This window comes from Pelobates fuscus, chromosome 9, assembly GCF_036172605.1.
Source record: "Pelobates fuscus isolate aPelFus1 chromosome 9, aPelFus1.pri, whole genome shotgun sequence".
NCBI lineage: Eukaryota > Metazoa > Chordata > Amphibia > Anura > Pelobatidae > Pelobates > Pelobates fuscus.
The window spans coordinates 67,888,874-67,901,194 of NC_086325.1; the positions used below are offsets into that span (position 1 = coordinate 67,888,874).

The 12,321-nt window shown below is 43.0% G+C and overlaps 1 protein-coding gene across 1 annotated transcript in view; it reads right to left on the reverse strand.

Annotated features, from left to right (window-relative positions):
• Window positions 1-2,348: 2,348 nt before the first annotated feature.
• The window catches only part of IL13RA1 (interleukin 13 receptor subunit alpha 1), a 55,698-nt gene continuing 45,725 nt past the window's right edge, over window positions 2,349-12,321 (reverse strand). Inside the window, exons 9-11 of the mRNA XM_063432046.1 lie at window positions 11,256-11,352; window positions 10,755-10,836; window positions 2,349-3,937 (exon numbers count right to left, since the gene is read on the reverse strand). Coding sequence (XP_063288116.1) covers window positions 3,824-3,937; window positions 10,755-10,836; window positions 11,256-11,352 — 293 coding nt within the window. The 3' untranslated portion in view covers window positions 2,349-3,823. The remainder of the gene's footprint in view (window positions 3,938-10,754; window positions 10,837-11,255; window positions 11,353-12,321) is intronic.

Sequence of the window (12,321 nt, forward strand, 5' to 3'; positions counted from 1 at the left end):
CTTAGATGTTTTAAAACTACAGTTTCCATGATGCTTTGTCATTCTAAAAGCATGCAAAGCATCATGGGAGTTGTGGTTCTACATTATGAAGATCTACCTTTTGGGCACCCTTGGATTAAACTATACAGACACAGTTAAATGTGCTTAATACATTATCTCCACCTTGGGATGTAGATGTAGATTGTGCCGTTCTTCCAAAGTTGCTATTAAATCTATTGGGTTCCTCCTAGGAGTATTGGTAAAACTGTCAAGTTATGCCTACATTATTTTATATCTATCAATTAGTAAACATGGTGCCTGAGAGAAATAGAAGATATAGTAAGGCCTATACTATCTGGGAGATGTTTAAAAACTCTTGTGTCATTTAAAAGTAGCAGGCACTGCATAAGCAATTGGATATGATTGGAATTGGATATAAAATAAAAATAAAACAAGATAAGTGTGTAAAATCTGCTGCATACTATTTATCTGCCTTAAAACCTTCAATAAACTACAAATGAAAAAAATAAATAAAAACGAAAAAAAAAAAAAAATAGAATAAAGATACAAAATACAGGCCCAGGAGTAAGCTCTTGTTTGTTAACCACCGGAAGGCCACCTTGGTCTGGTCATAGTAACTGTGATATAATCTACAACGAAGAAGTGTGAGTTCCACTAAGACGCAGGTGAAAAATTTAACAACCAAGAACCAAAAGCTGGTCTGATATACAACCGGAGAGCGTACCCATAGTTGGCAATCACCCTATTCCCACACAGGGCAAGACTGGAAGGGTAGCTCAGATGTTACTGAGGAAGACAAACTCATTTCTAAACACATTTATTGTGGTTTAAAGACACATTACTGGGAGAATAATTGCTGTGGAGCTCTGTTACACCTTCAGATGCATTAACAGTATAAATTGGGGGCGGAGCCTGACATCCGAGCAGAGCAGAAGCATGCCTTGCAAGCTCCTGCTCCAAGTACTAATTTTAATCATTAAATGACCGCCAATCTGCAGATCAGACCGCACAAACACAACCGCATGCACGATGGCATCCTGGCGAACCCACCAATGTTAAAATTGTGATGCTACTCACTGGATCACCCGACTCCTGACTTTGCGGCCTACAGGCGGACCTGGCGTAGAAGAGACGGCCGCTCTCCTGGTTGGCAGAGCAGATCAAGTAGATTGGTTCCCCCCCACCCCTGGACCAGTGGGGGATATCTTGGTCCCCACCAGAGAACTCTACTACAGCTTTAAGGCACAGCAGCTTATACTCACCTTACAGACAAGAGGCAAGTGGTGAAGCCAAGATGGCCGCCGCACCGACCAAGCACATGCTCCACTGGGAAATTAAGTTTCAGGCAGTTTTCAACGCCCTGTGTGTGGCATTCTGGACTCGGATCGAGTCCCGCCAGCAACATCTCACACTCACTTCAGCCGTGACCATGGAGGCCTCCAGCTCTGTACCAACAGCCTGTAACTCTCCAAGGCTGAGAGCAAAAAAGATCAAGCATCCCACGCAGCCTGCACCTGTGGTAAAGCCTACTCGCAGATCTCCCACACGGAGACACCCTGCCAGACGGAGGTCTCACCGACCTCACCTACCTGCATGCGGCCCAAGCACCCAAGCGGCCCAGCGTTCTACGGAATATCGAAGACTCAGCCTGACTGCAGTGAGGAGAGTATATAACGGTGGGAGCTGGTGGACAGCGATGAGATATACAGCCTGTGATGGTCCTGTAGACCAAGATCACCTGCCTTAGCATGGCCTGCTGGCAACAGGCATTGGATGACCACAGAACTCTGAGCCCATTATACTCTCCCTGGTTTTATACTGTTTTCCTCTTCTCCTTAAATAACGCTAAGCCCACTATTAGGTATGCATAGGCTGTAGCCAGTAGAGCTCCTCTAGGTGGTACTTCTCTCTTATCAGCATGTCTCAATCTCAACGGTTTTTATCTTCTTTTTCTTTTCCCTTTATTTTGTTATCTAGCATATAAAATACTAGATATGCTAGATAACATGGTGTGTCTGCATTAATGATGCAGACACACCATGATTCATTTTTAGTCGTGCACACATGCATACTGTTCTATCTTGTTTAATATTAATGCCTGTACAAGCCACGTAAAATACTCATGCATACCTAGCCTGTCAGGCCATGTTCTTCGCATCTAAACTTTACTCCATTCATGAATATCTAACCTGATAACATGTGTTCCTATTATAAAAAAGTGGCTGCCTCGCTTAGGAGTATCATTTGTTATAAGTTGTTGTATATGCCATTTGCCTACTATTCTGTAAATTGTGAATCTTCTGCCATAATAAAAGAAAGATCACCAAAACCCCCCCCCCCCCAAAAAAAAAAAAAACAGTATAAATTGCCTAGAAAAGAGGGACATTATAAAAGAGGATCAGAGGGATTTGGGTAAAAGAAAAAGGACTCTCTTTCCTAAATAGGGACAGTTGGGTGTTACTTAATATGGACACTAATGAATATAATGTCAAACTACGTCAACCCCATAAAACTAGTAAAATAAAAATCAATCTGATCCCTCCAGGCCTCTTTGAAATTGTTACTCCTGCATAGATGCCTTGGTTAGATTGTCATACCCAATGCCCAAACCAGACCATACCAGCCAATCCTGCCCAATTAGTTAATTCCACCTAAATCATCTTTAGAGATAATTAGAGTTTGGCTGCCTCCTTCATTGACCCTCCCTATCCTAACCACCCCATCCATCCCTGACCCACCTGTATACAATGTTAAGGGGATGTTTCTTACTTACGAACTTTGCTTTCCAACTCCCTTTTCTAACCCTTGTTAGCCCTTTGAAGTCTCTACCCCATGTTAATACTGTACTGTTCCATAATACAAAAGTATAAAAATAAAAATTGTTGAAAAAAATGATACCTTCAAACAACAAATGTCCACTATAAAAACAACAAACAACCCACTATACATATAATGTAATGTACACAAATCCCAATACTTGCATATGACCGACACGTGCTTAGTCAAGAATTGTGGTGCCTCACCAACCTCAGCCAATTACTAACTCGAGAGAGAAAACCTCACTTGTCTCAGCAAGTGTATCAGGCATTCATTGGTTGGAAAGATGTGACTCAAATGGTCTTCTGTAGCTCATTGGAATGTCTTGGTAGGTGAAATTCACACACAGTTTTATATTTAAAAGATTTAAAAAGTTGTATTACGTCCGACTCAGTGGGGGAGATGTATCAAAGTGTTGTACTCCGTAAATTGGTGTAAAGTTATAAAAGTGGCGTAATCAGAAATATTCTTGCTTATTCCATTTTCATCTGCTTATTCCATCGGTTTATATTGTGACTGCCTCACTTTTTGAACTTTGGACTAGTTTTCAGAACAGGAACATTTTGTAAATCTCCTATAATGTCCTTGGGATAGATTTCACATTGAAGCCATTGTTATATAGTCACAGGTCATTTTCCGTTTCTTAAGTTAATCAAAGGTTGAGCTGAATCTTATCAGTTTTTTTTTCTGTGTTTATAGTCATTCAAAACCCCTCCAAAGAAATAAAGAAATGTAACGAGGAGGAACTGTTATGTTCCTAAAAACTTGAAAACACGTTGTAACTAAGGAAATAAGTTGATCTTTGGCTCTGCAAAAAAAAACCATATAGTAATGAAGGAAGACATCATTCAGATACAACTGCTTGGACTGTTTCTTGTTCACCGAGCAATGTGTGATCAATCTTAATAGCACTAGGCATTGAGCAGTTTTATGTGCTTTCTCAAATTAGGCATTTCTTCTTCTGGAGGTGCACGCATTATGCTTTGTTCAAAGAAGAATGTAAATTTCACTCTACAGAAGAGGAGCAAGTGGAGGAGCTGGATGAGCTCAAAGGAGACTCTGCCAGAATAACAGAACAAACATCTTCATTTTCTTTTATAATATTGTATTGCATGAATTGCTGTGGGGAACAGATAATAATAATAAAAAATCAAAACATTAATAAATTAAATCCATGAATTTTGTGTTTGTCATTAAAATAATATAGTGATATTAATAGATAGAGTGCTCCGTTAATTCCCCCTAATGTTATAATTAAATATATAAAGTTAAGTTATTCCTGCACATATTATTATTGAGCGCTACTTTCAAAATGATTGTGAGCCAACTACTGTGTAACGAAGAAGCACTGGGGCCCCTAGGATGCATATGTTGCGATTGGAAGCTTCTCATAGCGAAGCATTACATTCACCATGAGAGGCATTTACAGTGTTTGATGAAGCTGAACATGAAGACTCAATTATGGAAAGCCTTCATGAAGAAGTTCTTTTAGTGGCTGTCTGACAATTCTCAAGTTACCGTAAATGTGCTTTTTGGTGAATACTAGTGATGTCACGAACATGAAATTTGCCGTTCGCGAATGGCGAACGCGAACTTACGCAAATGTTCGCGAACGGGCGAACCCGGCGAACCGCCATAGACTTCAATAGGCAGGCAAATTTTAAAACCCACAGGGACTCTTTCTGGCCACAATAGTGATGGGCCCCCACCCACCTGAGCGGTGGGTGGGGGCCATAAACAAGAATAAGGGGAGGGGACCTAATGTCCTCCCCCTGTCCCCCACCCCTGAGCGGGGGGTGGGGGACCTAAATACCAATAGGGGTGGACCTAATGTCCTCCCTCCCAGCCCCCACCACTGAGCGGCGGGTGGGGGCCCTAAATACCAATAGGGGTGAACTATTGTCCTCCCTCTGGCCCCCAACCCTGAGCGGCGGGTGGGGGCCCTAAACACCAACAGGGGGGGGACCTAATGTCCTCCTCCCCGGCCCCCACCCATGAGCGGCGGGTGGGGGCTCTAAATACCAACAGCGGGGGACACCTATTTTCCTCCCCTCCCGGCCCCCACCCCTGAGCGGCGGGTGGGGGCCCTAAATACCAACAGTGGGGGGACCTATTGTCCACCCCCCGGCCCCCACCCATGAGCGGCAGGTGGGGGCCCTAAATACCACTAGGGGGGACCTAATGTCCTCCCCCCCGGCCCCCACCCCTGAGCGGTGGGTGGGGGACCTAAATACCAATAGGGGTGGACCTAATGTCCTCCCTCCCAGCCCCCACCACTGAGCGGCGGGTGGGGGCCCTAAATACCAATAGGGGTGAACTATTGTCCTCCCTCTGGCCCCCAACCCTGAGCGGCGGGTGGGGGCCCTAAACACCAACAGGGGGGGGACCTAATGTCCTCCTCCCCGGCCCCCACCCATGAGCGGCGGGTGGGGGCTCTAAATACCAACAGCGGGGGACACCTATTTTCCTCCCCTCCTGGCCCCCACCCCTGAGCGGCGGGTGGGGGCCCTAAATACCAACAGTGGGGGGACCTATTGTCCACCCCCCGGCCCCCACCCATGAGCGGCAGGTGGGGGCCCTAAATACCACTAGGGGGGACCTAATGTCCTCCCCCCCGGCCCCCACCCCTTAAAAAAATATGTCCCCACCAGGTGACTAGGGGTCCCCAAACCCCTAGTCACCCCCCCCCCCAAAAAAATGGTCCCCCTACCTACCCCCTAACCCTAAAAATAATGAGGGGGGAGTCAATAAAGCTAAAAACCTGTAAATAAATAAAAATGAACTTTCCATTAAAAAAAAAAAAGAAAAAAACGAGCGCAAAAAAAATTAATTCTTCTTCACCCTTCGAGGGCACGCCGCGTACTGAGCTCCGCAGGGCGGGTCAAGGCTTATAAAGCCTCACCACGCCCTGCAATTAGGCTTAGAACACTCTGATTGGTTGGTTTAAGCCAGTGCTCTGTGTCATTTTACACAGCGTGGGAAAGTTCTTCGGAATTTTCCCACGCTGTGTAATTTGACTCATAACACTCTGATTGGTGGATTAAGTAACCAATCAGAGAGTTATGAGTCAATTACTCCCCCCTATTGGTATTTAGGGCCCCCACCCGCCACTCATGGGTGGGGGCCGGGGGGGAGGATAATAGGTCCCCCCCTACTGGTATTTAGTGCCCCCACCCGCCGCTCAGGGGTGGGGGCCGGGGGGGAGGACAATAGGTCCCCCCATTGGTATTTAGTGCCCCCACCCACCGCTCAGGGGTGGGTGCCGGGGGGGAGGACAATAGGTCCCCCCCATTGGTATTTAGGGCCCCCACCCGCTGCTCAGGGGTGGGGGCCGTGGGGAGGACAATAGGTCCCCCCTATTGGTATTTAGGGCCCCCACCCGCCGCTCAGGGGTCGGGGCTGGGGGGGAGGACAATAGGTCCCCCCTATTGGTATTTAGGGCCCCCACCTGCCGCTCAGGGGACAATAGGTCCCCCCTTATTGGTATTTAGGGCCCCTACCCACCCCTTTTTTTACTTTAGGGTCCCCACCCGCTCAGGGTGGGGGGACCCTTTTTTTTTTTTTTTTAACAGTGAGCAGCCACAGGCTGCTCACTGTTTAATAGACATGCCCCTACTCGCAGTATTGCGAGTAGGGGCACAATTTACTAACACTAAGTAATTTTTACTAAATATTAGTGAATTTGGCTGAAAGACCACAAAAAAAAATAGGGGGCGGACCGAACATCGCATATGTTCGCCGTCCGTGGCGAACGCGAACACGCTATGTTCGCCAGGAACTATTCGCCAGCGAACCGTTCGGGACATCCCTAGTGAATACATTTCCCCTTTATGATCAAAGGGAAAACTGTTGGCAATGCCATTTTCAGAAAATCCTTAAAGTAAATACATTTGGGGGAGGATTGGAAGTATTTTAGCTTTGGGAACAGAGGTAATTTCTGATCAGATTTATACCCACCACATCTATAATTAGTGTTCTACTGGCAGAGTAGGAAACATGTCCTTCCGATATCAGAGATCTTTGCATTAGAACCTCATCAGACTGTAATAGAGCTAAGCACAAGACAAAGAGGATGAAGGTGTGACATGAGCTGCTGCCTCAGGAAAGTGGCTGCCGGGAATGTTGTTCTTTAATTATAACCCATTTACCCAACTCCTTCTCTAAATGCCAGTTTCCGGAGCAAAGTTTGAAGTAATTTAAAAACAAATTAAATTAGAAATCGGTCCAAAAGACAGTTTCCTAGAGGAGAGCAGCATCACATTTTCCATTTTGATTAAGTGTTTACTGTAAACAAATGTTAAATACAAGATTCCTCCTCAGAGCGCTAAGGATATTAGCCATTCCTTTGGGAAATTCCATTGCATATTTCTAAAGAAGAAAGTGCAGCATAAAAAAACAAAACAAAGTGTACAAAGACGTACACAAAGTTCAAATCATTATAATTGTTTTTTTTTTGGGGGGGGGGGGGGGAGGGGGGGAAATGAAGCTGGGAAACCAGTCAAGCAACAAGCAAGTGATAAAGATGCCAAAATGTATCTGAATAGATGATAAGGAACAATACAAGTCACTGCATGGAACAGGAAATCGTGTGTGGCTAGATTTAAACATTTTCTGTCAGAGTTTATGAAACAGCAGTTAACCCCTCAGAAACAATTTAGCTTTAATAGTACAATGGCAATTTTTTTTCACAATTATAATTTTTCTATATGAGGTATCAGTAGAAATCCAGACACTATTGCCTACTAATGATACTTACAAAAAACAATCTTTCATAGTAAATATTACTGATCTCTCAATGAGTCATTTCCCTGTACTATAATCTATCACTTAGCAATGGAAACTCTAGCATACAAGTACATTCCCAGAGCATTGAGTAAAGGCAGGGGACGCGCTCACATTCTAAAGCACACAGGGTTTGCTCACACACACACACACATTCAATTTACAGATACAGTATATATATATTTTACAGATACAGTATATGTATAAAAAAAAATACTGCCGGGGCCTGCACTCTGAGGGGGCCCATTAGGTGGCCGATTCAGCAAAGGCCACCCGAAGCCAATATGTCCTCATGGGCCCAGTCTGCGTTGCGGCCCTTTAATAGCACCACTGGGCCCTTCTAATGATGTCAGCGCTGGGAGGAAGTGACAGACTGTATTTTCCTCCCAGCTAACACACAGCTGTGCATTAGAGGAAGAGAGGAGGGAGCGCGGATCGGTAGAGACTCTGACTCCCAATAACTTCAGGCAGCCGACTGGACCCCACGAAAACCATCCTCCAGAATCCTAAAGGAAAAAGGAGGGTGTCTAACAAATGTACATGTGTGTCTGTTTGTGTGTCTGTATGTGTATCTGTGTTTCTGTATTTGTGTCATTGTGTATCTGTGTGTCATCCTGTGTATCTGAATGTGTGTAATTCTGTGTGTCTGAATATGTGTCAATGTGTATCTAAATGTGTGTTTGTGGTCATCCTAAGGCGGTTGGTGGGTCCAACAAATTGCTATCTTCTTTAGTTCTACCACTTTGTATATGTATACCTATAAATACATGTTGAGATGGTTTTCTATATGTTTGCAAAGTCCCTAAGCAGTGTATGAAGTTTGATATTTGCCTGTATATATATATATATATATATATATATATATATATATATCTATATATTTATCTATATCTGAATTGCCTCTAAAGCAGCCTCTTCTATAAGAAGTATTTGTACCACAACATTTTTCTAGCACCCTTCTTTGTGCCATACCTCTGTTACTGACTGGTGATAAACATAACTCCTGGCCTTGAATACCAGACTCTGACACACTGACACCTACTGATTGATAGCAGAGTGCAGGGCTGGCACTGTCTAGAGAAACAAAAACGGGTAATATGACTGGGATCGATGAACAAGACTGTGGTGAGATAAACCCCAGAGAGGGAAAACTCTACAGGGCATGAATGTTCCCCAGTTAAAATACCCTTCATCCTGCAGCCTTTGGGATGAAGAAAGGGGTAGAAGATCTCTTGTTAAACATCTAGTAAGTAATATTGGGGTCTCATTGAACCCTGCATTATATATATATATATATATATATATATATAAAAATACAAAAATCCCCTGCACTCACGCTTTAACCTCTTCACTGCCGAACGCAATTACCAGGGCTCCAAATGATACAGTTTTAAAATAGAAATGCCTGCTCTCAGGTCGTCTTTTTAAACTTTTTTAAATAAAACTTTATTTTTAAGACCGGAGAGCAGCCATTTCTATTTTGGAACTATATATATATATTAATAGAGAGAGCAGAGCATGTGAGTGTACTCATCAGGTTTTAGCAGCCAGTAAATATTAGCGACATTACACTCTATGACAACTGTTAATCTAATAATTCTGAGTTGCTTGTGGTGACATTTTGCAACTGGGGAACAACTGCTACTTGCTAATGTTAGCGACAGCCACTTTATTGAGTAACAGTTTGTCAGGAAAGCTTATCTAAAACAAGAGAAGCAAACTTTAAAGGGACACTATAGTTACCAGAACAACAACAGCTTATTGTGTTTGTTCTGTTGAGTATAACCATTCCCTTCAGGAGGGGGGAGTGACAGGGGAGGGAGGGGGGAGTGACAGGGGAGGGAGGGGGAATGAGAGTAACAAGGGAGGGGGGAGAAGAGAGTGACAAGGGAGGGGGGAGAGATTGACATTCATCACACACACAATCACACACAATGCACCCCTTACACACAAAGACAATGCACCCCTTGCACACAGAAAAACACACAATGCATTACACACACACACACACACACGCAATGCAACCTTTACACACAATGAATCCCTTACACACACAGAAACACACAATGCATTCCTTACACACACTCAATGTACCCCTTACACACACTCAAAGCACCCCTTACAGACTCACACACTTCATCCCTTACATACACAGAAACACACCTTGCAGCCCTTACACATACAAACACAAATTCACACAATGCATTCCTTACACACAAATCGGGACATCCCCTACACACTCCACCCCCTGTGAACAAACTCATTGGTGGACCCTGGGACTCAGACCTTGAGCTGTGTAAAGGGCACCAAAAAATGGAGCTGCTTCCCGTTCTCCCAGAACATTGATTTTTGTGACCACAGTTACAAACAGCCTCCATAGATCCTGTTCTACACCAGACCAGTGGAGCCAGACTGCAGTTAGAGCCCATCATCATCCTCATCTGGTTGTAAGTAGGCAATCTAGTATATTAATTGTGGCACTTATCTCTAATTTACCTCACATTAAAGAAACACTATAGTCCCCAGAACCACTGCAGCTTAATGTAGTGGTTCTGCGGTCTGTAGCCTGTCCCTGCAGGCCTTTTCATGTAAACACGGCGGCACTGCAGCAATAGCGTTAGTTAACATGGCAGGTCATATGGGTGGGGCATTGTGATGTCACGGGGGGGGGGGGGACCAAAAGGTAATTTGGGTTTAAATACCCCTCTTGTGGCTGTAATTGGTTGTTTCTGGCCTCTGACCCCAAAACGTGCGTGCGCGTCTATGAAGTGACGTCGCACGCACGTTGGCGTCATCTTTGATGTGGGCGAAGGTGAGTTTCCTATTAAAACCGGAACCGCAGCGGCCGGCATCTCTAGGAATGTCGTACTCGCTGGGGACAGGAACGGAAGGAGGTTAAGGAAGAAAGTTAAGTATACAACATCTCTGTTGGTGTGGCCGCTTAGTTTATGTACGACCACGCCGGCAGAAGAACGGGGAGCCGTGACACTGGGTAATTCCACCCCATTCCCACGTTTAAGATTTTTCTAACTTACTATGGGGGGTCCTTTTCCATGAACATTACTATATAGTTTTTTGGTACACTACAAAGAACTTACACTACCAGACTTATATCTTTAGCTTATCGCCCCGTCCACAGTAATAACAATATTTACCTGTAAGTTGTTTTGGTTGCTGAAAGATTTTTCAAATATTTTTCCAGGATGAGGTATTGGAGGAAAAATGCATAGAAAAAATCTGTGATATACAAAAAACAAAACAAACATGAATACATAAATTACATTTTATATTTAACAAATGTCATATTTGCACACTATACACATTAAATAGATAGATGCTGCCTCTCCCAGCACAGTAACAACAACGAACACAGTTATTTTATGTGCGTTTGTTACTTTGAAACGCTCTTTGTGACTCTTGACAAGTTTCATTACCTGTTCTAATGTGATTATGGATATTTGCAGATTCTCTGCTTCTATCTTCTTACCTTATATAATAACTTGTATGAAAAACACAACTTTATCAATAAAGATTATAAAAAAAATACATTATTTCAATAAATCCCAAACTGGAGTTTGAAAAGTTCATCCATGTATTAATCTACACAAAGAAGTCCCAAGATTCGTTTTTTCTATTTTTACAAATAAATGATTTACCTTTTCATATAAATAACAGCAATGACTGTGAAGATGGTCACAGAGATGGGGATTACAGTAGCTAAGATGATATTTCTGGTCCAAGAGTTGGGTTTCCCTAATAAAAAGAGATACAGAGATGTTCATGTTATAAACATAGAATACGGGTCTCCTGGTTACACAGCTTACTTCTGTTAGCTTAAAGGGTTACTCCAACCACCATGACCACTTCTGCTTTTTAAAGTGGTCATAGTGGTAAGTGTCAAGATGATGATGTGCAATGTGCAGTGTGTACTATTTAAAAATTAAATAAATAAATAAATAAAATAGTATATATGCGCTGGAGTAACACTTAATTAGTAATAACCTAAGCCTAGAAATCTGTACTTAATCGCTTGAATTTAACTGGAAGCTTTCAGCCTCATTCTCTCCTATGCCCCTATTCTCATTTCACATGTGATAATTTATCTGTATAGTACAATTGGCCATTTTCTTTACTCTACAAACAGTCAAGTGTCTAATATGTGTAGGATCTAAATATGTTTGGTAGTTAATGCTAATCCTATACCAACCTTACCCCGACCCTATAGCAACCATACTTAAAACCCTATAAGAGTCAATATAATCGTGAGAGCTCACAAACATAAAAACAAGATTTTTTTTTTACCACAAGTTGTACAGTTAAAACATAGCGCTGAGCCTGGAAAACAAGGGAATTGTACCAGAAAGGGACTGGGATAAACAGGATACTAGAAGTGGGTACCATATACCCACAAGGTACTGCTAGACAGACTAGGAGCTAAATATTAGCAAAAAATAATAAATAATGTATTAGTACTAAGATACAATAATACAAAAGTGTGTGCTCGTGTACAAAAGGTGAACAAAGTGATAGGTGTTAAACAGGTAACACTATCTAGAATTATACCCAAAACACTAAGAGTTCTAAGAATATATATCGCAGATCAAAGTATCTCTGATAGGCTGGCCCTAGTGGTATATATAGAGATAGTGTCACAAGGAGTAATACTAATGGACTGGTATAAATATGGCTATATAGCAGGGTTTAGCTGTAAAGCAAGCTAGG